Here is a 26,800-nt window from a genome sequence, read left to right as displayed (position 1 = left end):
CATAAACTGACTGCTCTCAATCTGAACAAGGTTCAAGGTTTCTCTTGACTGTGGAAAAAAGAGTGGCACATTTGTCTTCCCTCATTATTTTCATGTAGTCTGCTTTATTCACCAAATACACTAAATAACAATGGACAGCTTTAAAACAGGTGCAGATGGCACACTCATTAATGTCCTGTAGACACTTTGGCTCAAGTTCAAGATAGTGAGTCAAAACAATAGATAAATTATACAGTGCTTTGATATCCAGAAGATAAGCAAAAAATATATTGTTAACATCTTTAAACATAAAGTCCTGCACAAACATCTCACCTAAATAATGAACAAAATATCTCCACTTTATTGTGGCGGTCAAAGTGAAATAGGCGTGTAACTGTGGTCCCGTACAGGACAGGAAATAGGCAGGAGCCGGGGCCAAAGCCAGCCTCTGACTCACAACGCTTGCTTGTTGTCGGAACAAAAGAACTGCACGTTTTTTGGGTTTTTTTTTTTAAGAAATGAGAGAGCCTTAAGATTATGCATGCTCTGCCTGCCTGCTTACAGCTCCTCTCTTCTTTGTCTACCTCTTTTCTGTCAACTTTCTCCTTTTTTTTAGAGAAGATTGTGTGTGTGCATATATGATATACAATGTTATGAGGCTGGATATTTTAGAACTGAACTTTTTATATAAGTAGCAGTAAATATACTGCAACAGTTAACTTCACTGAAAATGTAGTTATTTTTAAACCATTTTTAAACCATTTAAAACCAAAAGGTGAAGAAGCAAAGTCGGTCAGTAGTCCGTCATAAATATGTACAAACACATTTGTATTTCTTTTTGGGTATGTGTCAACATGTCTGCAAATGTGTGGTTAACCAAAAATATGTGTATTTCTCTGAATCATGAAGAAATAGTTAAAATCAATGGTAGCCTACACATTGATTTTATGTATCAGCTGAATCCATATGTTTAATTGAAGTAAAACTTACAATTACAGTAGATAACATATACATAACATATTTTACATCTCTAATGGATTAATACTTGATGTCTGATGTTTTTGGTTGTCTTAATTCTCCTTGAACAGAATTTCTGTGGATATTTGCTGCATTGAAACATGTTTTTTGCCAGATTAGGTTGACAAAGGAAACAAAAGAATTTAGAAAACAAGCATTCTGGTTGTTTGACAGAAGTGCCTGCTGAACCACTACAACTTTTGAAGATTCTCTGTCCTGTATTCCTCATAACATTTTGGTGTAATGCAAATTCCTTGAACCGTGTGTGTGTGTGTGTGTGTGTGTGTGTGTGTGTGTGTGCGCGCAGCTCAAGAAAAAGCAAGTCTATGTGGAAAAGGTGGAGAGAATGCAACAAGCTCTGGCTCAGCTCCAGGCGGCATGTCAGAAGAGAGAACAACTTGAGCATCGCCTCCGTATTAGACTGGAGAGAGAGCTTGAGTCGCTACGCATGCAGCAGGTAATACCCTAGGCCTATGCTGGTTGACGTTTACATAGACTATCAATGAATAAAGAGACCATCAGGGTGTGCTTGTGCCCCTTCCCATTTTAATACAATTTATTTATTTAGTAGGCGCTGTGGCAACATGTATTAATGAATTGTATACAAATCCTCATCACTCTACTAGTTCTGATAGTAAATCCCTATATCTGTGTTTTACATTTGAAAGTAGAAGATGATATAATAGCTGATAAAATATTATACAAGACCTTCAGCTCACAGAAGTGTATGTGTCTCAGTTAGGTTTGACCATTTGACTGAGGCTCCTTTAGTTGTCACTCAGCTCAGTTGGTGAACATAGTGGAGCATTTAGCAGCTAAAGAGACAGATATTTGTCAGGAGTTGGTGGACCAAAAACTGAGCAAACAGAGAGAGAATATTGGACATGCATTCAAGTTCAGCATATCAAATTTAGACGATAAGTTCATTTTGTGTTTACAACATTTTCCCACACATACTAACACATAAATTGAAGATGTTGCAACACTGTTCTCTCAATAAAACATTTATCTTTTATAATTGAATGTTGCCATAACAGACAATCACTAGTACTTCTGGAAGGTAACACAGCTAGCAACAGATTTAATGTTGAATCCACAAATGACATGTTATCTTACTATGTTCTGTCTCCCTCATTCTTCTGCTTCCCCTCTTCTCCCTCCCAGCGTCAGGGAGGCACTCAAAGCAGTGGTTCAGTGCCATCGGAGTACAATGCCACAGCGTTGATGGAGCACTTGAGGGAGAAGGAGGAGCAGATCCTGGCTCTGGAGGCTGACATGACCAAATGGGAGCAGAAGTACTTGGAGGAGAGCGTGATGAGGCAGTTTGCCCTGGACGCCGCCGCCTCTGTTGCCACTGAGAGGTACATGTACATGACAGTTATTGACCTTTCATTCTCTGAGCCATTGTTTCAGACACTGGTGCCTCACATATGTTCAAGGTGAGAGGTTAATTTATGGTTATACTACAACTCAGGGTTGCACAACGTAATGCAAGTTGCAGTCCCTTCATACTACATAAAAAAAACAACAGAGTAGGGTAAACAGGCTGTTGTTGAGGTGGGTATTGTCTCTTAGTATACTTTTAGCACTGCGAATTCCAAATTCTCCTGCCAAGCTGAGCAGAACTTGGCAGGAGAATTTGGACTTCTTAAGTTTCCTTAAAAAATGTGTCTGTTTCTGAGCTGTGATGTGTGATGACCATTTCAGGTTCTCTCTGATGCTGATTCCTAAGAACTTAAAACTGCTTCCTCCTAGCTTCACTGATGTAGACAGGCGTGTGTCTTTGCCTCCTTTTTTTCTAAAATCAACAATCAGGTCTTTGGTTTTACTGTCACTGAGAAGTAGGATGTTGAGCACCACTCTGCAAGATTGTTTAATTCTTTGTTTGTAGTCCGGCAGATGATGGCGGCAGAGTTCTCTTTATGTTGATGGTTGCGTTTGTCCATGTGTGTGTTCCAGTGTATGCGGTCCTGTAGAGCTGCTGTAGCTTTATCTGTCCACACATTTTTTTAAGTTTTACTGATGGTTTCACCCTTTTTATCAGCTTGGTGTAAGTAGATAGGGGAAGCAGGATTGATTGTCCAAAGTTGGGATTTCTAGCTGACACAAATGTTGTTTTTTCCCCCTCTCTCTACATCCTTTCGTCTGCTCTGGGACTTCTCAATTATCAACCCACCTACTGAAACTACAAACCCATACTAAGTAAACTATCCTGCTAAACTGGAAAACACGAAATCCTATAAACACAATGTGTCTTCTCACAGTACATATTGCCATGGAAAAACTATCACATCAGTACCAAAGCACACATCTTGCCCCTTGCATAACCTCATTGAAACTGCATGTGAACTAATGCCCCGTACATATAACATAGTTCATAACACATCCCCCACAGCAAATACACAAATGTCACAAAATGCATTACTTTCCTCTAAGTGTGCAACATTTAACTATATCTATTATTATCTGCTATTGATTATTAGTTCCCGAGCATCTATGAAGTCAGAGCGGAGGGCCTGTTGTCTTTCTAATGATTATTATTATTAGAGCCCTGAGCACCTACAAAGACTGAGCTGAGGACCTATTGAAATTCAAATTTTTATTAGGGCCTTAGCACCGACAAAGTGGAAGCGGAGGACCTATTGTTCTTTTAATGTTTATTATTGTTAGGGCCAGAGCACCAAAGAAGCCGGAACCAACGTTTGATCGAAGGACCTATTGTTCTTCTAATGTTTATTGTTGTTATTATTATTAGGGCCCGAGCCCAGACTACGGTTGGGGAGGACCCATTAAAACTGTAAGAATTATTATTTTTTCCCCACATGAATTGCATTTTTTATCAGGACTGATGACACATTTGATATTTAATGGGTCCCATGTTCGGGTATCACAAACTGGCTCGCTAACACCCCCTAGCTGTTTGACAGGCTACTCTATAACCCGTTTGTCCGATCAACACATTCGTCGGTGCTCGGGCCCTAATAATATACAACATTAGAAGAACAATAGGTCCTCTGCTCTGACTGTGTCGGTACTCGGGCCCTAATAAATGGTGCATTATTATCATTATAGAGTAAACTACCCAGCATTATATAAATTCATTAAGTTGTGCTCCCCCTTTACCAACTGCAACATTTAAGTGATGAACACAATAATGCATCAATAGATATATAATACAATAACATACTATATATTATTCTGCACAATGAATACTCTACTTGTGGTTCATTAACTATACTTTAATGCTATTACTTTTGTACTTTTCCTTTTTTGTATGTAGGACTTTTACTACATACCAGAGTATTCAACGCTGTATTATTGCTATTTTTCCCAAAGTAGATTATACATGATTGGGGCGCTCCTGCTTTTATAACATGTACCATTTTGGATGGCCTGCCACATACCTTTAGTGTTGTTGGTGTTAAGGTCTCTCCCCAGTCTCTCTTGACTCCTCCTCTTTGCCTCCTTGATGCCAGTCTTACTCTGTCGATGCTGTATGCTTCCTTGTCACCTGAGTGAACGGCAGCTTTTTTGGCTTTAGATAGTGCCATCTTTGTGATCACTACATCATCAACACATTTGCTGATCTATGATGTCACTATTGATGAATATTCCTCCAGATTGATGTCATTTACCTGGGTGGCAGCATCCCTGAACATGTGCCGGTCTGTACATTCAGAAGAGTCCTGTAGACTAGAGCAGCTGTAGCTTCATCTATCCACACTTTAACTGTCTTTTCTGATGGTTTGTCCAGTTTCATTAGCTGGACGATGTAGGCGGAAGGGACAGGAAATATGATCTGATGGTCCAAAGTGGTGATGGGGGAGGACTTTGTAGCTGCCAGGAATATGTGTGTAAACAAGGTCCAGTGTATTGTTTCCTCTGGTGAAGATGTGGACATGCTGGTGGAATTTAGGTAAAACAGGGCTGAGGTTTTTTCAATTAAAATCACCAGCTACAATAAAAGTACCACCCAGTTGTTTCGTCATGTGTCTGCTGATGACCTCATACAATTCCTGTAGTGCCTTTTTATGAAATGGCATCGGGAGGAAACAGCAGCAACAAAAACACTGATGAATTCTGGGCAGATAATATGGCCAGCATCTTAGCATTACACATTTAAAATCAGGGGACCATTGTCCATCTGCTTTTGCTCTCTCTCTCTCTCTCTCTCTCTCTCTCTCTTTTTTCCATGTCTTTCTCTCTCTCCACTGTGACTTTTAACAAAGAGCTTTTGCATTTTGAGTTTTCATTTGTGCAAAATGAGTTGTTTACAGTTTTAGTTCATTTTGGAGATACGCCATAACATAAGTAATTCTATGCGACATGAGGTGTGTACAATAAAATCAAACGCCACCTAGCCTATTTTATATATTATACTAGATGGGTTCACCTCTTAGCCTAACCCTTCAAAAAAGGGGGCTCTGCCTGAGTGGTGGTATTATTAGGGCCCGAGCCACCGACAACGTCGGGCCAGCGAAGGCCCTATTGAAATTGTATGGGGTATTATTAGGGCCCGAGCCACCGACAACGTCGGGCCACCGAAGGCCCTATTGAAATTGTACTGGTTAGGGCCCGAGCACCGACGAAGTCGGGCGAAGGCCCTATTGTAATTCAAAGAATTATTATTAGGGCCCGAACACCGACGAAGTCGGGCGAAGGCCCTATTGTAATTCAAAGAATTATTAGGGCCCGAGCCACCGACAACGTCGGGCCAGCGAAGGCCCTATTGAAATTCTATGGGGTATTATTATTATTATTATTATTATTATTATTATTATTAGGGCCCGAGCACCGACGAAGTCGGGCGAAGGCCCTATTGTAATTCAAAGAATTATTATTAGGGCCCGAGCCACCGACAACGTCGGGCCAGCGAAGGCCCTATTGAGATTGTATGGGGTATTATTAGGGCCCGAGCCACTGACAACATCGGGCCAGCGAAGGCCCTATTGAGTTTCTAAGAGTTTTTATTAGGGCCCGAGCCACCGACAACGTCGGGCCAGCGAAGGCCCTATTGAAATTCTATGGGGTATTATTAGGGCCCGAGCACCGACGTAGTCGGAGCGGAGGACCTATTGTTATTCTAATGTTTTTTATTATTATTATTATTATTATTATTATTATTATCGTACCAGTTTCATCGCAAAAGGAGGTGCTTGGGATACTGGGAATCTTTTGAAATTTGGCACAAAATTCAATCGTGGTGAAAATTCCAGTATTATTGGGGTGTCCTGCTGCGGCATGACATTTTGGCTCGATAGCGCCCCCTACAGAGTAGCCCCAACTTTGGGTTTCACCTAGCTGTATGAAATTTGGTAGGTATGTGGAACGTGACGGGACGCACAAAAAAGTCAAAAGGAGGTATATCCTAAACCAAACAGGAAGTCAGCCATTTTGAATTTTATGACGTTTTTGGACCGTTTCAAGGCGCCGTACTTTAACGAACTCCTCCTAGAGATTAAACCCGATTGTCTTCAGATTTGGTCAGTATGCTCTTGAGACCTTGGCAGTGAAACGATACTCAAAGATCAAAAAGTTATCGAACTATGTGTCCGTGGCGTGGCGGCAAAAAAACACCATTCGCCATGAAACAGGAAGTTGTTGTAACTCGGCTGTACATTGCCTAATCTGCTCCAAATTTCTCATATGTCATAACATCCTGACCCTGAACACATGTATATGACAATTTAGAATCATAGTAATAGCGCCACCTAGTGGCAACAGGAAGTCATAGGTTGTGTACTTTGACACCCTACTGCTCACAGATTAATCGGATCCCTCTCAAATTTTGTCACAAAAGCCTTAAGACCTTGATAATGCTTCATTGTGAAAATTGTAGGAAGTTGTCGAAGCATGGCGATGTGGCGGCTCTGCGAATTTCGATCCTTCGCCATGAACGAATAAACTGATGTAACTCGACTCCGCATCATCAGATCTTTACCAGATTTCACATGTTTGATTAAACTCCAGGCCTGAAGACATCTGCAAGCCAATTTTGAATCATAGTCATAGCGCCACCTACTGGCAACAGTAAGTTAAAGTCTTTATACTTTGGCTTGTTTCTCTAAGTTGGAAAATCAGATCAACATCAAATTTGTTCCACACAAATGTAAGAAGTTCATAATGCCAGTTGTCTAAGCTTTTGATGTTTCGTCGAACGCCGTTGCCGTGGTAACGCAGTCTTCGCCGTGAAAAACGATGGTCATTTGGAGAGGTTAAAAAAGCTCGAAACACAAGCAAACTTGACACACAGATCACAAGGCCAAAATGTAGTTCTATAATATGATTTTATTCAATCAGAGTGTTAAATCGGCTCAATAGCGCCCCCTACAAAATTTCGACGAAGCAGCCCTCGCAGTACGTTTCACATAGATTAAGAAAATTTGGTAAGCAGATGTATCACATGTAGACTTAAAAAAAAGTCTTGGGGTCCATGCTCTAAACCCAACCGGAAGTCAGCCAATTTGAATTTTGTATGAATTTCTTGTGGTTTTATTTCCTTTTCCAGGTGCTGCACTACGAACTCCTCCTGGGAAATAATCCGATCAGCTTAGAATTTGGTCAGAACAACCTAAAGACCTTAACGATTAAAAGTTACTAAAAGCTTGATGTTTCATCGGATAACATGGACTTGGTGTCGCGGCAATTTTACATGATTCGCCATCATCCATCAAGCTTTTGTAACTCAACCTTACTTTGTCAAAACTGCCCCAAACTTGACATGCTTGATTGCTGTCGTGATTTTAGGACTTCTGCATGCCAATATTAACTCATAGTCATAGCACCACCTACTGGCAACCACGGACGTAAACAGAATTCTATAATAACAGCGGCCCAAACAGGGTTTGTGGGCACACCATGAGAAAAAGACTTCTCTGATCTAAATATGTGCAAACTAAGATGCTTGGAGAACAAAAGTTAATCAACAGTGTTTTTCAAACCATGTCAGTGGGCATTAGTATAAATGATCTGTCTAGAGCTTCTACATGAGAATCAGGTTAAATGTTACAATGAATGCTTCACACTACAATCTAAAGTTACAGAAGAGCTTAAAATGAAAACAGTGTCAAATTAAAGTGTTCAAGTAAAAACAAATGACACTGCTGTTCTGTTAACTTTCATGTAAGTCCAAATACAATCAGTAGGACACTGCAGGGAGTTGAACTCCATCCCAGTAACCTGACAGTCTGTTATGTTACAAATACTGAAGCACATTCACACGTTCATTTTCTTAATGATCTTAACAGGCTTACATTTATGATTCTATCGGAGGTACACTCAAAACATTTGAGGCTTAAGACCTGGCAACATGGTCTTGCTATGCTGCTGGTCGACGCAGGAAATATCATCTAACTTGTGCATGCAGTGTATGATGGTCACAGAAATGCATTGCCGCATCAACCAGAGTCCTGCCAGTACCCTCGACGTGTGTGACGTTACGAGGGCCCGATCAATGCTGCTTGCAGCTTTAATTTTCACTAATACTCACAGCGCCACCTGCTGGCCAAAGTAATTCTGCGTTTTTTGACAACTGGCATCCGATTTACATGACTTTTACACAATGTCGTCTACAGTTGTTATAGAGCCACATAAAACATGTTTTTGCATGCTCTGTAGCACCACACAGCGGATACAGGATGCTGTGGACTATTTGCATAGCATCATTTCCTGCGTCAAGCGGTCCAAGCAGAAAAAAAGCATCATGCTTGTAAGCGCGTTGTCCGACTGTCGCAGACGATCTCGGCTGCATACGTTGGAGTCCCGCCGGCACCCCTGACGTGCGGGAGGAGGCGAGGGCCCGTTCATCGCTGCTCGCAGCTTTAATATTTAATTATGTTTATTTTATTTATCATTTTTGTTAATATATTTTCCATGTACTGTAAGTGACCACCTATCTCAGGGTTGACAAGCAATCAGAACAGGTTCAACCAATGTATATACATTCATACTGTGATATTGGCCTGTATCATTGTCATATGGTATTCACGTCACTGAGACAGGGAGTCTAGTATAGCGGCCTTGGAGCCCGGGTGAAGATAGAGGGGGGATGACATAGATAAACAAGTAGGGCAAGATTTCTAACACAGGGGAAGAATGGGAGCCGGTCGCTGTGACGGTCGGCCAGAAGCGAAATCAGAAGAAGACGAGTGGGGAAGTTAGACGGTGGTTAATCAAAAAACCCTCTGTTATGACTTGTCCGCGGTACATAGTGTAACTTGTCTAGGTGAAAGTTCAGAGGAGTAGGAGGACATCTCCAAGGGGGGGAAGACTTAGGGTAGAATGGAGGTATAAAATAATGAACAATGCTATTGTGAAGAGAGTTGACTCCGGACATCTCGGTTTCCTTGTATACTTTGTGATGCAAATAAATCTGCATGAACTGAAGAAAATCCAATCTCTCTTGAGATGTTCTGTGAATGTTCGTGACTGTGTTCCTAATAGTGAGATCCTGTGATGTCGCACCACGAGTCAGATAGATAACAGTTACTGAGCCAGCCATTAAAGTCAAAGAAGCGGTTCATCAATCAGGGAAAAAAAACACAACATCAGCAATTTAGTCTGAAGTCCCATGGATGAGTTAGTTTTGAACTCTGTCCTGTTTTGCAGGGATACATCTATAGCAATGATGAGCCATTCTCCAAGCAGCAGCTATGACACTTCGGTGGAGGCTCGAATCCAGAAGGAAGAAGAGGAGATTCTCATGGCCAATCGGCGCTGTTTGGACATGGAAAGCAGGTAAAGCACTCTCCACATACATACAGCCTCCCTGAGTTAAAGCTGCAATCCTGAAAGGGCATATTGAAGAGAGTTTTATTTTAAAAAAGACAATACATCCATAGAACTTTTAGAAAGGTGCCGAATCGCTTTTCCTAAAAACAAAAATTATGATTGTGAATTAATCATTTAATATATTTAGAATTTAGTTTATATCTGCGGAAGATAACTGACGCTTGGTTCTCACTTCTAACACGGCTGGTGAGCCAATAGTATAATGAAGTTAATCAAGTGGTATCTGTGTCGTCAGTAATCAAGTTGCCAATTTAATAAGTGGATCCTGGGCCACATTTCCTGGGGTTTGTTGTTCTTACATCTGTCTAGTCAATGGAGGTGCCATAGGCAGGGTACGTTTAGGTTGGGATGTTTTGTATGGGCAATTCCTCACCCAATGATTTAGCTCACCACAATAGAAGCAGTTCTCATGGCATGTTCATGGTGTGAGTGATCTCTTGGTCCACATCTTTGGCCATACCCTTTTTCTTTTGAACGTTTCTCTGCCACTGCATCCTCCCCGGTTACTCCGCCTGTGTAGTGAGACGCTTGGGCAAACATTAGTGTTTTATACATTTTATATTCCCTTTGTTCTGTGTTATCCTAATGGTGCTGAGCTATCTCTTCTAGTTCAGTCATTAGTTTTCCTGTCTGTCAAAATTTTTTATGTAACTTGGTGTAAGTCTATCAAGCTGACCACAATTTTCTTTTGCTATTGTCATCACCTTTAAGTGCTGCAGTGCACTGGATTTTTTTTTTTAAATGTATTTGATCATTCATGTTTGTTTTGTTAGTTCTAGAAGACCCATCAAATTGGTTCTCCAATTTACTTTTGACTGTGTTGTATTTTTGTTTCTTTCAAATTAACTATTCACTTTTTTATCTTGATCTGCAGGCAAAGCTTTTTGTGATTTAGCATTACGGCGTCTATTTTCATCCCTCAAAAGTCTGGGGGAGGATAAGTGCTCATTTTCATCAGTGTAATAACTCAATTTCTTTCTCAAATGTCTAACATTGGGAAGACAGATGGGCCTAAATTGTCCCCTATCAACAGAATCTTTCTGTTTAGGATTAAAGATCCCTCCCACCATTTGCCAAGACCTTTTTGGGGGACATTTGAAAAGACCATAATCTGCAGTTATTTTAATCCATGTTGCAACAAATGTAGTGCTGTTGGTACCATAATTTGTGAACCATGTACTTTACAGGACCAGTGAACTCTTCTACTGAAACAACTTGTCTTTCTAAGTTCCCTGCAAAATCATTTTCAAACACACTCACTTTTACCCACAACTCACTTCCTAATCCTTCATCAACATTCTACTCAACAGAATCACACCATTCCTGTTTTAATAAGGAGAATAAATTAGATCCCTACTGGATGTATTATCTCTAAGTAAGTAGGTGAATGAATCAACCATACTCCATTTCTAGAGAAAAAACCTCTCCAATTAATCCCCTTTCACAACCACACAGCAAACTCAAAGTACTCAAAATTGCAAGATGGCATCAACTTCATTGGGAATCCAAGCTCACAGTCGTCCAACAGCACACAGCAAAAATAATTAGGTTTTCAAAAGGACCTCTTACCATTTGAATAATTTGATTCTCATGTCACTGGTGTGTTTCTGGTCTGAAAAGAGTAGTCTCCGTGGAAGTCTGTTGTCATCTGGCTCACGGCACCAAATTGTTAAAGAAAATCATTCAAGTCCAGTTCAGAACTTGCTGTGGTGGTGTGAGTTTAATGAAGCATGACGGCCCACTGGTGAACTTACAGACACAGAGCAGATCTGAGCCGGTGAATTGACCCAGAGCAAATTAAATGGAATAATTTTATACAGTAAGCCAACGTAGTGATTAGACGGCACATAAATAGAAGAGAACAAAGGGTAAGAGAAGACCATGATCAGACGGAATGCAATCACAAATGGAGGCAATTCCGGGTTCTAACACTTTTTAGGCTCAACAGAAGGAAATAGCTTAACTGCCAAAGTTAAAGGCAGCAGCCAGTGGGTTTTAGCCTTTACAAAGCTGAGCAAAGTCACCTCTGTTGATTTCAGTCTGTCTAAAGAAAGACTGGAATCAATCACACTCTTGTTTCATGATGACAATGTATGCAGCCTGTCAGTAATTGCACACTTAAATACCCGCCAGTCATATGTCTTGGCATTTTCGGGACATGTTTCAACTTCTTAATTAAAATATCCATGTTTCAACATTCTGTGATTGATTGATGACCACATTTGCACCAGGACCCTGTTTCTGAAAGCAGGTTTAGTAAAAAACTTGTGAGTTAGTGAACCCTGAGATGACGGAAACTCTGGATTTTCAGTTCCAGAAATAGAGGTAACTTAAACTCAAGTGAACCTAAACTGCTTGCTGGCAGGTGTTCTTTAACAAACTCTAAGTTTCTTTCTGTCTCCTTACTCTTACAGAGCCAGACACACAGTTGTATTTCCTCATTCATTCAATCAGTCCATATTAAAGCATGTATTGAAGGTTTACTGTACGTCAGTGTAAATCCTGTACTGAACTGTATTTTTCATCTTCAGTTGTCTGCACCCGTGTTTTGCCCCCCTCAGTTTACAGCTGAACAAATATAGTGACAACACATTGGTGGGTGTCACACATGCATAAGAATTGAATAGTGCAAAGTCTTTGGTGATTGGACTCCATCCTGAAGTAATATAACCGAGGGTAGGGATGCTGAGGTCAGATAAGGACTAATCTTCCTGTAGTCCAGACACTGGTGGTGTTGGTGGTGGTGGTGATGAAGATGATGTGAGGAGCATGACTGTGATGCTGACTGGAGGGTGGACTTTTTTTTTCATTTAAAATTCAAATTTAGGGATCACAGTAATATTACTGTTCACAATGCCGTTTTTTGTCCTAGTTTTTTGTCTGACTGTTATGTATGACAAATGAGGTCCAGTTGCAGTCTGGATGTATCATGCTCATAACCTATCATTTCTTTGTTAGCTCTTTGTGACACCAGAGGAGATAAACTAAACAAGAGCTGGAATGAGAACTGTTGTTGGTCTCTGGACTTTCCAACTGTGTACATGTAGCTCTGATGATGCAGGATGACATCACAAACACTGTTCAAATGAGTTACTTGTCAGTCCATCTGACTTCATGTTTACTTAGTCTGGATCAATTGAAGAACTAGTGGTGTAAAAGCACTTGCATAGCTCTCAGGGTTTCCTTGTCTGTGGAACTTGTAGTGACTGTGGTTTCATTATAGTCCTCCCTCTTTTTCTGCCTAATTCAGGATAAAGAATCTCCATGCTCAAATCATAGAGAAAGACGCTATGATCAAGGTGCTTCACCAGCGCTCCAGGAAGGAGCCCATCAAGTCAGATGCGCAATCTGCCATGAGGCCCACCAAGTCCCTGATGTCCATTTCCAACACTGGCTCTGGTGGTTCAGGAGTGCTCTCTCACAGCCTGGGCCTCAGTAGCTCCCCCATCACCGAAGAACGCAAGGACACCAGCTGGAAGGGCAGCCTGGGTAAGAAATGGAACCAGCGGTCAATACCAAGTATTTTCCCCATATAACACTTTTAAGAACAGCAGCTGAACGTTATTATGAGTGAGGATAGACAGTCACTTGTAGCTACGGTGCTTGTGAGTAAAGATTGTTCTCTTCTTATGTTCCTCCAGGGGGTCTGCTGGGTTACGAGTTTCGCACAGAGTCTCTCAGGACGGGGTCAATCTCATCATCTCCCTCACCAGTGCTTCCTTCCACCCCCATGACCGCAGGTCACTCGAAGACCGGCAGCAGGGACAGTTGCACGCAGACCGAAAAGGGACAGAGTCAGGACACCAGCAAGCCCAGCACTCCAGGCCTGCAGAGCATGACGCTGCCTTCTCGCCTGTTCAGTCCCAGCCCAGTCTACATCCCGGACCGCATAGCAGGTCAGCTCACACTGTCTGTCAGACATATCAGCATGAGCTGGTGGATGTCAAAGGCTCTGATCACACTCACAATATGTCTCAGTTGGGCAGTGATATCTTGTGGTAATCAGGAAAAAATTCAAGGGCGAATTCACAAAGAATTGATTGCACCATCTTGTACATCACTTGCAACTGCTATCTGTGCCCTTCACAAGATGCCATTCACAAATGATAGTGCACTAATGATATTGCAGTGAAAACATGCCCATACAGTTTTACAGCTAAGTGCAATTTGCCTTTTTTTGCATCTGATCGCAATTATCCATGTGGCAAAGTATAAATGTTGCCTTGGCGCCAAAAACAGTAGGAGGAACAATGGCAAAGAGATAAAGATAAATGAAATGTAAAGACCGCAAGCTACAGGTCCCAACCGATGAGGAGTATTCCTCAAAACTTCCGGTAAGGAATTTAAACGTGACTGAGAGAAACTATATTGGGATTTAATCAAACAAAGACTGTTATCAAATGCACACCTTCACACTGTAAAAGATGGCATGATTTCAAGCATGACATCCCTTATAAATAAGATTCAGTCACCAACAACTGTCTGAAGAAGCTAATAATTTCACCGTAACTGCGTGTCGTTATTAGCGCTGATCTTTGTGAGTTTTTTACAGTCAGGCTCATTTGCATAGAAAGGAGACAATTTTGCTCCAAATGTTTGGATATTACCTAATGTAGGTGCTTTGAGAATTACATAGTTTATTTTTGTCTTGTTTGTGCAGGTTTAGTGTAAAAGCCACTCAATCTTTTAGGAAAGATTGTTTTCACCAAAGTGTTCTCAGAAGAGTCTCACAATGCATCCTCAATAGTAGAAACTAAATAATTTCTCAATTAAAGGTAGTCTATAAAATGTCAAAATGTATTGTTTTGCCCAACCCAAAGACAAAGAATGTTTTGCTTATTTGATGTTGTGTGTTACACCCAACCCTTAGGCAGCCTTTTGGGGCAAACAACACTCCACCACTGACCCAAATCAACTATGAGGACAGTGAAATCCATGGGATTAATTTACATAAACCATACTAACAAGACAATTCAAAACCCTAAACTGAGAGACAGCAAGACCAACAGTCCCCATACCCGAGGCATCTTCTGATGCTGGCACAGCAACTGGACAGAGCTACTAGAGAAGGAAAAGGGACAACAGCACAGGGAACATATACAGTTGTAACACCCCCACCGTTAAAACAATAAATAAATAATTGTCTCACTGTCACTCAATCACATAGAGTAAGTGTAAAAGCATTTCAAGCTTAGTTTACATGCAAGAGTTCACCTTGACAAATACCATCAAACTATGTCTAATTAGGGCCCGAGCACCGACAACGTCGGGCCGCGAGGACCCTATTGAAACTGTAGGAATTATTATTAGGGCCCGAGCACCGACGTAGTCGGAGCGGAGGACCTATTGTTATTCTAATGTTTTTTATTATTATTATTATTATTATTATTATTATTATTATTATTATTAGGGCCCGAGCACCGACGTAGTCGGAGCGGAGGACCTATTGTTATTCTAATGTTTTTTATTAGGGCCCGAGCACCGACGTAGTCGGAGCGGAGGACCTATTGTTATTCTAATGTTTTTTATTATTATTATTATTATTATTATTATTATTATTATTATTATCGTACCAGTTTCATCGCAAAAAGGAGGTGCTTGGGATACTGGGAATCTTTTGAAATTTGGCACAAAATTCAATCGTGGTGAAAATTCCAGTATTATTGGGGTGTCCAGCTGCGGCATGACATTTTGGCTCGATAGCGCCCCCTACAGAGTAGCCCCAACTTTGGGTTTCACCTAGCTGTATGAAATTTGGTAGGTATGTGGAACGTGATGGGACGTACAAAAAAGTCAAAAGGAGGTATATCCTAAACCAAACAGGAAATCGGCCATTTTGAATTTTATGACGTTTTTGGACCGTTTCAAGGCGCCGTACTTTAACGAACTCCTCCTAGAGATTAAACCCGATTGCCTTCAGATTTGGTCAGTATGCTCTTGAGACCTTGGCAGTGAAGCGATACTCAAAGATCAAAAAGTTATCGAACTATGTGTCCGTGGCGTGGCGGCAAAAAAACACCATTCGCCATGAAACAGGAAGTTGTTGTAACTCGGCTGTACATTGCCTAATCTGCTCCAAATTTCTCATATGTCATAACATCCTGACCCTGAACACATGTATATGACAATTTAGAATCATAGTAATAGCGCCACCTAGTGGCAACAGGCAGTCATAGGTTGTGTACTTTGACAACTTACTGCTCACAGATTAATCGGATCCCTCTCAAATTTTGTCACAAAAGCCGTAAGACCTTGATAATGCTTCATTGTGAAAATTGTAGGAAGTTGTCGAAGCATGGCGACGTGGCGGCTCTGCGAATTTCGATCCTTCGCCATGAACGAATAAACTGATGTAACTCGACTCTGCATCATCAGATCTTTACCAGATTTCACATGTTTGATTAAACTCCAGGCCTGAAGACATCTGCAAGCCAATTTTGAATCATAGTCATAGCGCCACCTACTGGCAACAGTAAGTTAAAGTCTTTATACTTTGGCTTGTTTCTCTAAGTTGGAAAATCAGATCAACATCAAATTTGTTCCACACAAATGTAAGAAGTTCATAATGCCAGTTGTCTAAGCTTTTGATGTTTCGTCGAACGCCGTTGCCGTGGTAACGCAGTCTTCGCCGTGAAAAACGATGGTCATTTGGAGAGGTTAAAAAAGCTCGAAACACAAGCAAACTTGACACACAGATCACATGGCCAAAGTGTAGTTCTATAATATGATTTTATTCAATCAGAGTGTTAAATCGGCTCAATAGCGCCCCCTACAAAATTTCGACGAAGCAGCCCTCGCAGTACGTTTCACATAGATTAACAAAATTTGGTAGGCACATGTATCACATGTGGACTTAAATAAAAGTCTCTTGGGACCATGCCCTAAACCCAACCGGAAGTCAGCCATTTTGAAATTTGTATGAATTTCTAGTGTCGTTTTAGACATTTCCAGGGGCTCTACTTTAACGAACTCCTCCCAGGGAATTAATCCGATCGACTTCAAATTTGGTCAGTACAATCTAAAGATCTTTGTGATGAAAAGTTACTCAAAGGTTGTTGTTTCGTGAAAGGCCGTTGCCGTGGTGACGCATTCTTCGCCATGAAAAACAAAAGTGTTTTTGAGGGGCTAAAAATGCTCAAAACGTAACCAAACTTGTCACACACATTTAAAATCCTGAATGTAGTTATCTGATGTGATTTTAATGCTTCAGAGTGGCAACTCGGCTCGATAGCGCCCCCTACAATATTTCGACGATGCAGCCCTCGCAGTACGTTTCACCTAGATGTATGAAATTAAGTAAGCAGGTGTATCACATGTAGACTTAAAAAAAAGTCTTTGGGGTCTATGCTCTAAACCCAACCGGAAGTCAGCCATTTTGAATTTTGTATGAATATTTTGTGGTTTTATTTCCTTTTCCAGGTGCTGCACTACGAACTCCTCCTAAGGAAATAATCCGATCAGCTTAGAATTTGGTCAGAACAACCTAAAGACCTTAACGATTAAATGTTACTAAAAGCTTGATGTTTCATCTGATAACATGGACTTGGTGTCGCGTCAATTTTACATGATTCGCCATCATCCATCAAGCTTTTGTAAATCAACCTTACTTTGTCAAAACTGCCCCAAACTTGACATGCTTGATTGCTGTCGTGATTTTAGGACTTCTGCATGCCAATATTAACTCATAGTCATAGCGCCACCTACTGGCAACCACGGACGTAAACAGAATTCTATAATAACAGCGGCCCAAACAGGGTTTGTGGGCACACCATGAGAAAAAGACTTCTCTGATCTAAATATGTGCAAACTAAGATGCTTGGAGAACAAAAGTTAATCAACAGTGTTTTTCAAACCATGTCAGTGGGCATTAGTATAAATGATCTGTCTAGAGCTTCTACATGAGAATCAGGTTAAATGTTACAATGAATGCTTCACACTACAATCTAAAGTTACAGAAGAGCTTAAAATGAAGACAGTGTCAAATTAAAGTGTTCAAGTAAAAACAAATGACACTGCTGTTCTGTTAACTTTCATGTAAGTCCAAATACAATCAGTAGGACACTGCAGGGAGTTGAACTCCATCCCAGTAACCTGACAGTCTGTTATGTTACAAATACTGAAGCACATTCACACGTTCATTTTCTTAATGATCTTAACAGGCTTACATTTATGATTGTATCGGAGGTACACTCAAAACATTTGAGGCTTAAGACCTGGCAACATGGTCTTGCTATGCTGCTGGTCGACGCAGGAAATATCATCTAACTTGTGCATGCAGTGTATGATGGTCACAGAAATGCATTGCCGCATCAACCAGAGTCCTGCCAGTACCCTCGACGTGTGTGACGTTGCGAGGGCCCGATCAATGCTGCTTGCAGCTTTAATTATTATTATTATTTGTCTCTCCACGGAATCGCCTTTTTGGGGGCTTTATCATATCCCAAAACTCCCCATATTTGGCGAGTATATCCGAATTGTGGGAAAATGTATGCGATCGACTTCAAATTTGGTCAGGATGATCTGAAGACATTAATAATGAAAAGTTGCTAAAATGGTCTACTGAAATTGAACGACCTTAATTTTATGTGGCGTGCATTTCACACTCACATAAATACGTAGAGCTGAATAATGCAGTCAAGAAGGTAGCACATTTCCTCATGTTTGGGTACTTTTCCTCTGAGTAAGTTCCAAAACTGTCCATGAGCCCTGGCCTTCAGCTGAATGTCAGCCTGTAGTGTCAACATCTCATCCTCTACTCAAGACGAGTTCAGGTGAAACAGCGTTGAGATTTTTGATGCGAGTGAATCAACATCAATATCTTCTCAAAATGTGCAGCACATAAATGTAGCGAATGGCTCGAGTAACGCAAAGTCTTAAAAGCGTTTGTCAAACTCTGGCAGACACTTGTCAATCTGCTCTGTGTAGCGCGCACTTTCGAGTTGCGCACATGCCTTCCGTTGCGTCTCCAGCTCTGACGCGATGTTTTGGAAGTTCCCCAAATCATGGCGCTGCAGCTTTGAGGACAGATGTTGCATTTTTTGTTTGAAAGCATCTGATCATATTGACCACGGTTTTGTCTTTTCCTTGCAGCTCTAAATTAAACTCTTTCAACATGTTGGTCAGATCGGTTAAAAATGCCAAGTCTAGCAGCCACTGATCGTCATTCAGTTGGTTGTATTCTGCATGTTTAACGACAAGGAGAAACTCCTTTATCTCCGGACAGAGCTCTCGAAATCTCTGCAGGAATTTCCCCCTACTAAGCCCTTTCACATCAGTGTGCAGCAAGAACTCAGAGTGGTCGCAGTCAGCCTTCTCCAGATGCGCACGGAACAGCCGTCTTTGAAGAGTCCTCACTCGAATAGAACAGGCGATCTTCGTTGCCGCATCCATTATCTCTTTCATGTTTAGCATTTTAGCGCATAATGCTTGTTCGTGTATTATGCAGTGGTAATTAAGGAAGTCGGGGAAAGCATCGTCCTCCCTGCACTTGGCAATAAATCCATTCGAGCGGCCAACCATTGCAGGTGCACCGTCTGTGGTGATTGACATCAATTTGCACACTGGGAGCTGGGTTTTGTCAATAAAGTTTTTGAAAGACTGAATAATGTCCTCTCCTCACGTGTGTTCTTTCATGGGCAGTATTGTTAACAGCTCTTCTTTTGCAGTCATATCTGTAAACACCATCCGAATAAAAATGCACAACTGGGCTGTATCACTTACGTCCGTAGACTCGTCCAATTGCAGTGAGAAACATTCACAGTCCGCAATGTCCTTCCAATGCTGCTGTGTCAAATCCTCGGCCATGACTTCACAGCGCAGTGTAACTGTACTTCTTGATAGCTGGAGAGCTTTGATTGAAGATAATATTTCCGGTTTGTTTTTAAAGTCCCGAAATAACGAGTCAGCTGCTTCAACGAATGCCTCTTTTATCATCTCTCCATCTTGGAAGGACTTCTTGTGCTTAATGATGGAGTGACTCACCCGGAACGATGCTTCGGTGGCAGCCTTCGATTTTGAAGTCAGCTGTGAGAAAAATGACTGCTGTCCGGACAACTGTGATTTTAGTTCCTTCACCTTTCTCTTTCTCAGCTCGCTTTTCGACGGGAAGTCAGTGTCGTAGTTTTTATGAACAGTCCGAAAGTGCCGCTCCACATTTCCCTTCTTCGGAATAGCAATGGTAGATTGGCAGATCAGACAAATGCACTTCGAATATGACACTGTGAAAAAAAAGTCCTCCTCCCATTCCGCATGGAAGTGGTAAGTTTTTGGTTTATTACTTGGTCCAGCTCCCCCACTCATTTTTATACCCTTTCTTTAGGAGAAATTGGAAGGCTAACTAATTAGCTCGCCAGAGTTTTGCAGTAGCTCGTGCGGTTGACCACGCATGTGTGGTGACCCGTGTGTTAGAAAAGACGTGATCTCAGACTGGCTGCCCTGTACGTCAATCAAGTGGCAAATGCCGTAGGGAGGATGAACGGCTAACATATATATTTTTTTTAATGGCATGCGATCTACCCGCACTACCTCCGCGATCGACGTATTGGGCACCCCTGATCTAGATGAAGCATACTGCCAGGGCTGCTACATAACATTTTTGTAGTTGGCTCTTTCGAGCACCTTTGCCACTCCCAAGCACCACAACCATATTAGGTAACTACATTTAGGACTTTAAGTGTGTGTACCAAGTTTGGTTCTGTTTCGAGGATTTTTAGCCCGTCAAAAACACCTTCGTTTTTCATGGCGAAGAATGCGTTGCCTCCGCAATAGTGTTCCATGAAAAGGTCAAAAGCTTTGTGGGCTGGCATTATGAACATCTTACATCGGTGTGGAACACATTTTAAGTGCATCTGATTTACCAATTAAGAGTACCAAGCCAAGTATGGCGACTGTAACTTCCTATTACCAGTAGATGGCACTATGACTATGATTTAAAATTGGCCTGTAGATGGTAAATGGACTGTACTTGCATAGCGCTTTTCTAGTCTTCCGACCGCTCAACGGGCTTTAACACTACATGTCGTCATTCACATCCATTCACATTCATTCATACACTGATGACAGGGGCTACCATGCAAGGTGCCACCTGCCCATCAGAGTAACTAACATTCATACAATACATTCATACACCGCAGGCACAGCTACGGAACTAAAGTTGGGGTAAAGTGTCTTACCCAAGGACACATTGCCATGGAATATCAGAGCTGGGAATTGAACCGCAGATCCTTTGAATGACGGACGACCCTGCTCTATCACTGAGCCACAGTCGCCCCTTTAGCTGTCTTCAGGCCTGTAGTCTTGTCAAACATGTGAAATTTGGAAAAGATCTGACCATGTGGAGTTGAGTTACATCAGTTTAGTCGTTCATAGCAAAGGATCAAAACTTGCCAAGCCGTCACGTCGCAGCCGTTCAATGAATCCTTGCAATCTTCAGTCGGGCATTATCAAGATATTAAGGGGTTTCTGACAAAATTTTAGATGAATCTGATGAACCTGTGAGGATGTAAACCTACACAACCTGTGCTATGACTATGACTCAAAATGTTCTTATAGATCTTCTCAGAATGGGAATGTAATCAAATCAAGCATGATATATTTGGAGCAGATTAGACATTGAATTGCCAAGTTACAACTACTTCCTGTTTGATGGCGAATGGTGCTTTCTCGAACATAGTTCTATAAATCATTTTTTTTTATCTTTTGATAACTTTTCACTGCAAAGGTCTCAAGATCATACTGACCAAATTTAAGTCAATTGGGTTAAATCTTCAGGAGGAGTTTGTGACAACAGCTCTTAAAAATGGTAAAAAAAAAAAAATAAAAAAAAAAAAAGTAATTAAATTCAAAATAGTCGACTTCCTTTTGGGTTTACGGCATTCCTTTAGGAGGCTTTTATGTACGTCTCACAAAATTACATATACCTTCCAAATTTACATGAAACCGACAGATGGGGCAAAACAATAGGGTGCGCTATCGAGCCACTTTTTACGACTTTGACCAGCACCCATATCAGATTGCAATTTTCTGTTTACTTCCAAATTTTCTGAGGATCAGTATTGGAATAATATTGTCAAAAGAAATCAAAAGCTTGTTGATATCTTATGTAATTTTCAAGATATTGACCAACGAACTTCAAAAGGGCGTGGCTCATCACAGAAGTAGACCACGGTCGTCGGTGCCCGAGCCCTTATAATACCAAACCGGCCTACAGGCTTAGAACCCTAATATAAATAATAATAATAAACATTAGAAGAACAATAGGTCCTCCGTTATGACCTAATAATCCTGTATTTTCAATAGTGCCCTTTGCATCCCGCCCATTGGTCGCCAATTTTAAGAAACATTAAAAGAACACTCCTCCGCCCCAACTTCATCTGTATTCAGGCCCTAATTATAATAATAATAAATATTAGAAGAACAATAGCTACTTTGTTCTGACTCCGTTGGTGCTTGGGCCCTAATAATTCTAGCAATTTCAATATGGCCTTCCAAGACACCTGGTCAGAGCTCATACCCTAATAATAATGTTAAATATTCAATAAGGCCTTCGCCAACCTTGTCGCTGCTTGGGCCCTAAAATTAATAATCCTAGTGATTTAAATAGGGCATTCGCCGACCCCTGGTCTGTATTCAGGCCCTAATAATAATCCAAGCTTTTTCTTATGCCCTCCGCTCCGACTTTGTTGATGCTCTGGCTCTAATAATCTAAAAAATAAGTATTAAGTACAGTGATCGTGTGTACAGACACAAACTTCTCAAAAGTCTCTCCAGCTGTTAAAGTCGACTGACATCTGATCCAGCTGTGATCAGCTGATCCTCCGTCATCAGAAACAGACGTCACTTCACGTGATGGAACTGTGGAAAGGACGTCTCGTATCTCTTAAAACATAATTCCTTGTTTCCTCTCTCCTCACATGGTTTTCCAAGGAAAAGACGCAAGTGAAGGAAACGGGGATGCAATTAAGAGACTTGGGACGTACCCTGGGTCTAACATCTGACATCTCCAAGGATCTTTATTACTATACTGTATAACAGACACAGATTAAAAGATGTTTAAAAGTTTATAAAACAGAATGGATCATCATAAATGCTGGACTGATACTTTTTTAAACTTCTGACATGTTTACATGTTCTTTTGTGAACTCTTTGCAGATGTGCCAGTGTTTCAAAGCAGCACCCTGGAACGGAGGCTCCCCGTCCAGTCCCATCCACATCAACAGGCCCCTCCTCCAGTCCCGCCCACCCAACAGGAAGTGGAAAAAGACATGGTGGAGATCCTCATCTGACCCCATGACCTCTGGGAAAAAACATCCATTTGAGTGATTGGAGGGCAACTCCATCGACAAACACAGCGACAGACATGTAAATCATCACGGCTTATCATCCAAACCTGCAACAGAAAGGTTTGGTGGGTTAAAGAGTCACTGTTTGTCTGATTTACATCAAGAGACATTGTCATACTGTTTTGTTTACATGTGCATTTAATCAAACACATCCAGTCTGACTGGAGATTTTACACATTTCCCTCATTCTATCACTAAATCACTGTTTATCATCATTTGAGGAAAACCCAGAAATCAAAATCAAAAAGCAGAAGCGCTACGCCCTTTGTGTCTCATCTCATCTTTTGCCGTTCCCATAAATATGTTAATATGACGTGGCAACTGGAACTTAAACATTTAAAAGATTTTCCTGTTTTTCTGATGTAACTTTGTATGATGCTTTTGGTGCCCTTTGTTTACAGTGATGAATTCATCACTGTAGTGATGTTTGAGGTTAAATGGAAGTTAATTAATCCAAATTGTAGACAAATCCTTTTTTACTTAATTCAGTCTCTATGCATGCTCATTGACCAAATTATAATTAATGTGATGAAAAAAATATAAAAATGAATAGGCAAACGTGATATTCATGTCTTCAACACACGTATAACATATAGAGCAAACACATTCACAAATCCACAAATATATTTTTAACTTTTACATTTAAGGTAAAGGAATTTTCTTTTTGTCACTGTTAAATGAATGTTAAATGCTGGGGTCAGTGACTAAGTCTTTGTTTAAATGCACTACCTATTGACCTGGGAGGGGGGCTTTCGTCGTAGCAGCATCAATAGCATTTCAGCACATTTGGGTATAATGCAATTTTTTTCTTTACTACATGCAAGTAAATAATAAATGATAAAAAACTGGCCTTGCTACAATAGTTTAGCTGTAAGAGAAAGCAGCATGTAACTTGGACACATGATAGAGATATGTAAACTCTCCAATAGTGTTGTTGGACGCTGGTTAGACCAAAGATATCGGCTACCGTTTTGTTGCATATATTGCACTACTTTTTGATGAGTGTTTCTTTTTTACTATATTACCTTACGATGTCTGACACTAGCTATTGTATTTATGTGCAATGTTGTTTTTTTTTTCAATCTGTTGTTTTTTTCAAAATTACTAGTGTAATGAGAAATGATGTAAACTCTAAAACATGCTTAACAATTTATATTCGGTATGTACTGTAATGGCCTGTGCTGTGGAGGGATCTGAGAGCTGAGCCTTTGAGCTGTTACATTTCATGAGCGATTGAATTATTGCGTTGGCTTTCTGATAGCAGTACCTGAATTTTCGACAACTAGTGTTTGCGACCTCTGTGACATTTCAGGCTCCCTGAAGTTCAAATGTAAAACCTGGGCCCTGTACTACAAAGCAAGTTCAACATACCCAGGGTATGTTTTGGTTAACTGGCTTAACTGACTCTACACAACCACGATCCCGCTTAGCGGGTCCTACAAAGAAGTTAAACACATAATTCAAGCTGAAACTAACACAGTTAGTCAACTGCCAAAAGCAGGAAGGACAGCTTGCAATAAATTGCCTACTGTGTGATATTGTAAAATTCACAGGTTTATAATATCACTGCCCCATCTAGGGCACGAGTAGATCTGACTGTGTATTCTGTTAAAAGAATGTCTTGCTTGGATGTATTCTTATAGCGTGTATAATAATATTTTAGCCTAATTCTTTCAGCGGCAACCCCGGCAGTGTGAAACAGACTTTGCATAAGTCAGGCATTGTTAAAAACGATAACAGGATATCCTTCCATAACAGCACTGCAACACACGGCTTAAGAAGATGACATATGATATGAATATATGATAACCAAATATTTAGTGATTTTATTCTATTTGCTCCCAAGTCCAATTCACACCGCCGCGGTTGCACCTGAAAGAATAAGGTTGAAGTTGTCACACACACCATAAGAATACCTCAGCAACATATTCATTTAATGGAATACACATGTAATAATAGTCAGATTTATCGTTGTCTAGATGGGCAGTGAATGTTATAAGCCTGTTAATTTACACATTCACACAGTATGTCTCTCCTATAACTGTCCTTTCTGCATTTGTAAATTAAATCTGTGTTGCGTTTAGTCTGGATTATGACTTAAAGTTCTGTGTATTTGTGTAATATTACCTAAGCTTTGCTTGGACAGTATAGGCAATGCTTTTATACGCGGTGATCTCTTCTCTCCAACATAACCTGCTCCGGAGCAAGTTAGGTGTTCAGTGAAAATCTACCGCCGGTGAGAAGGGAACCTCCGTCGTAGGACTGAAAACACAGGCTTTACCCCAAAATTACCTTGTTAACCCCAAATCCAACTTAGTAGTACGGGCCATGGAGGAGCTTTTCCTTTTTTGTTATCCAACTGACCTAACCCTAACCTAACAATCCCGAAGTATAAAATCTGCCTTTATTGTATGCCTCCTCTCTGTGATGACGATTTCTCTTTTATTGGTATATCCTGACATAAAGTTGACATTTGCACACCGTATTGTGAATATATAAAATTGCAGCCACTATACTTACCACCCATCTGACTTTTTAATAGATCAAAACAAACCTTGAAATTAATTTACATGCACCATTTCAATGACTTGATGTTTTATTTGAAGTAGTTGGTTTGGATGTGAACATGGAATTTATGCAATAATCAAATCAGTCTACTCTTCCTTTGTCCTATTAATTGTAATTTTTGTAATTTATCAGGCTAGGACAATTTTTCATTACTTTACTCTGTGCAATTACTGTGAATGTCTTCCATCAAAATACATCAGAGGTAGCCTTAGATAAGCATCTCTTACTTTTGACCAAAGGTAATAATTAATTGGTGCTCAGCCCTGTAAACAACATCCTTGTGTGTCTCAGCAATACTTTCAAGACATTGGCATGTCACACTTTGCCACACATCTAATTGTGTGGATTAATGGAGTGTGCAAAATCACCTATGAGTGATTTTATGGGGATGACAGGTGGTGCTGGGTGAACCTGTTGCAGGCTGCAGCAGCAATACAACAAAACTCACAAGTCCAGAATAACTGAGCTTTTGCAAATGTGTTTTTTAAATTAATATGGTTAAATATTACATTTCCAGCAAGGTTAATATAGCTAGATTGAAACAGTCACTGAAAACCAAAAATATTGGACCGAAGAAGCTAAGAATGGTCAGCTATCAGATGTTATTTCAGAGGGTAATTGGTATAACGTTGGTCATTGGTATTATTCATCATTATTCATCAAAGGATATAAAAATGGAATGCATCGATATGTAAATGCATATACAGCACCTGACATTACATGGTTATGTAAAAGCCTTATGGAACAGAATGCTAAACGCACAATGTTCGTGTTAACAATTATGTTCACAAATGTTTGCCATCATCAACACATTAAGTGTCCTTTATGCTGGTAGTGTAAAATATTTTTCTGCTTGTTATGACTCTTGTCAGGCTCACCTTAATCTTGAAGACAATGGACCCTGTGGGGATTGTAAAGCCTCTGGTGGGATCGCTGCAGGATTTTGATGGTCGACTACAACCTCCACATGTCATTGCTTTTGGTTATCAATGAGCCCGCAATTAATGTTATGAGCCCACACCCACATGAATTGTTCCCTTTAAGTAAAAAAAAAAGTTTTTTATGGTCACAATAATAATCATATTGTGATTTATTAAATAATGACT

General features: G+C 40.6%; 1 protein-coding gene across 2 annotated transcripts in view; it reads left to right on the top strand.

The window, feature by feature from the left end:
* Window positions 1-25,604, top strand: part of amot (angiomotin) — a 67,578-nt gene extending 41,974 nt beyond the window's left edge. For both annotated transcript variants that reach the window (XM_068721268.1, XM_068721266.1), the window contains 6 exons: window positions 1,304-1,453; window positions 2,161-2,357; window positions 9,604-9,732; window positions 13,037-13,275; window positions 13,428-13,682; window positions 22,936-25,604. In XM_068721268.1, the coding sequence (XP_068577369.1) occupies window positions 1,304-1,453; window positions 2,161-2,357; window positions 9,604-9,732; window positions 13,037-13,275; window positions 13,428-13,682; window positions 22,936-23,069 (1,104 nt within the window). In that variant the 3' untranslated portion in view covers window positions 23,070-25,604. The remainder of the gene's footprint in view (window positions 1-1,303; window positions 1,454-2,160; window positions 2,358-9,603; window positions 9,733-13,036; window positions 13,276-13,427; window positions 13,683-22,935) is intronic.
* The last annotated feature ends 1,196 nt before the right edge of the window (window positions 25,605-26,800 follow it).

This window comes from Cebidichthys violaceus, unplaced genomic scaffold (genome assembly GCF_023349555.1).
Source record: "Cebidichthys violaceus isolate CVI_PGR_0920_01 unplaced genomic scaffold, fCebVio1.0.p SCAF_27, whole genome shotgun sequence".
Classification (NCBI taxonomy): Eukaryota; Metazoa; Chordata; class Actinopteri; order Perciformes; family Stichaeidae; genus Cebidichthys; species Cebidichthys violaceus.
This window is presented reverse-complemented; position numbering and strand designations above follow the sequence as displayed.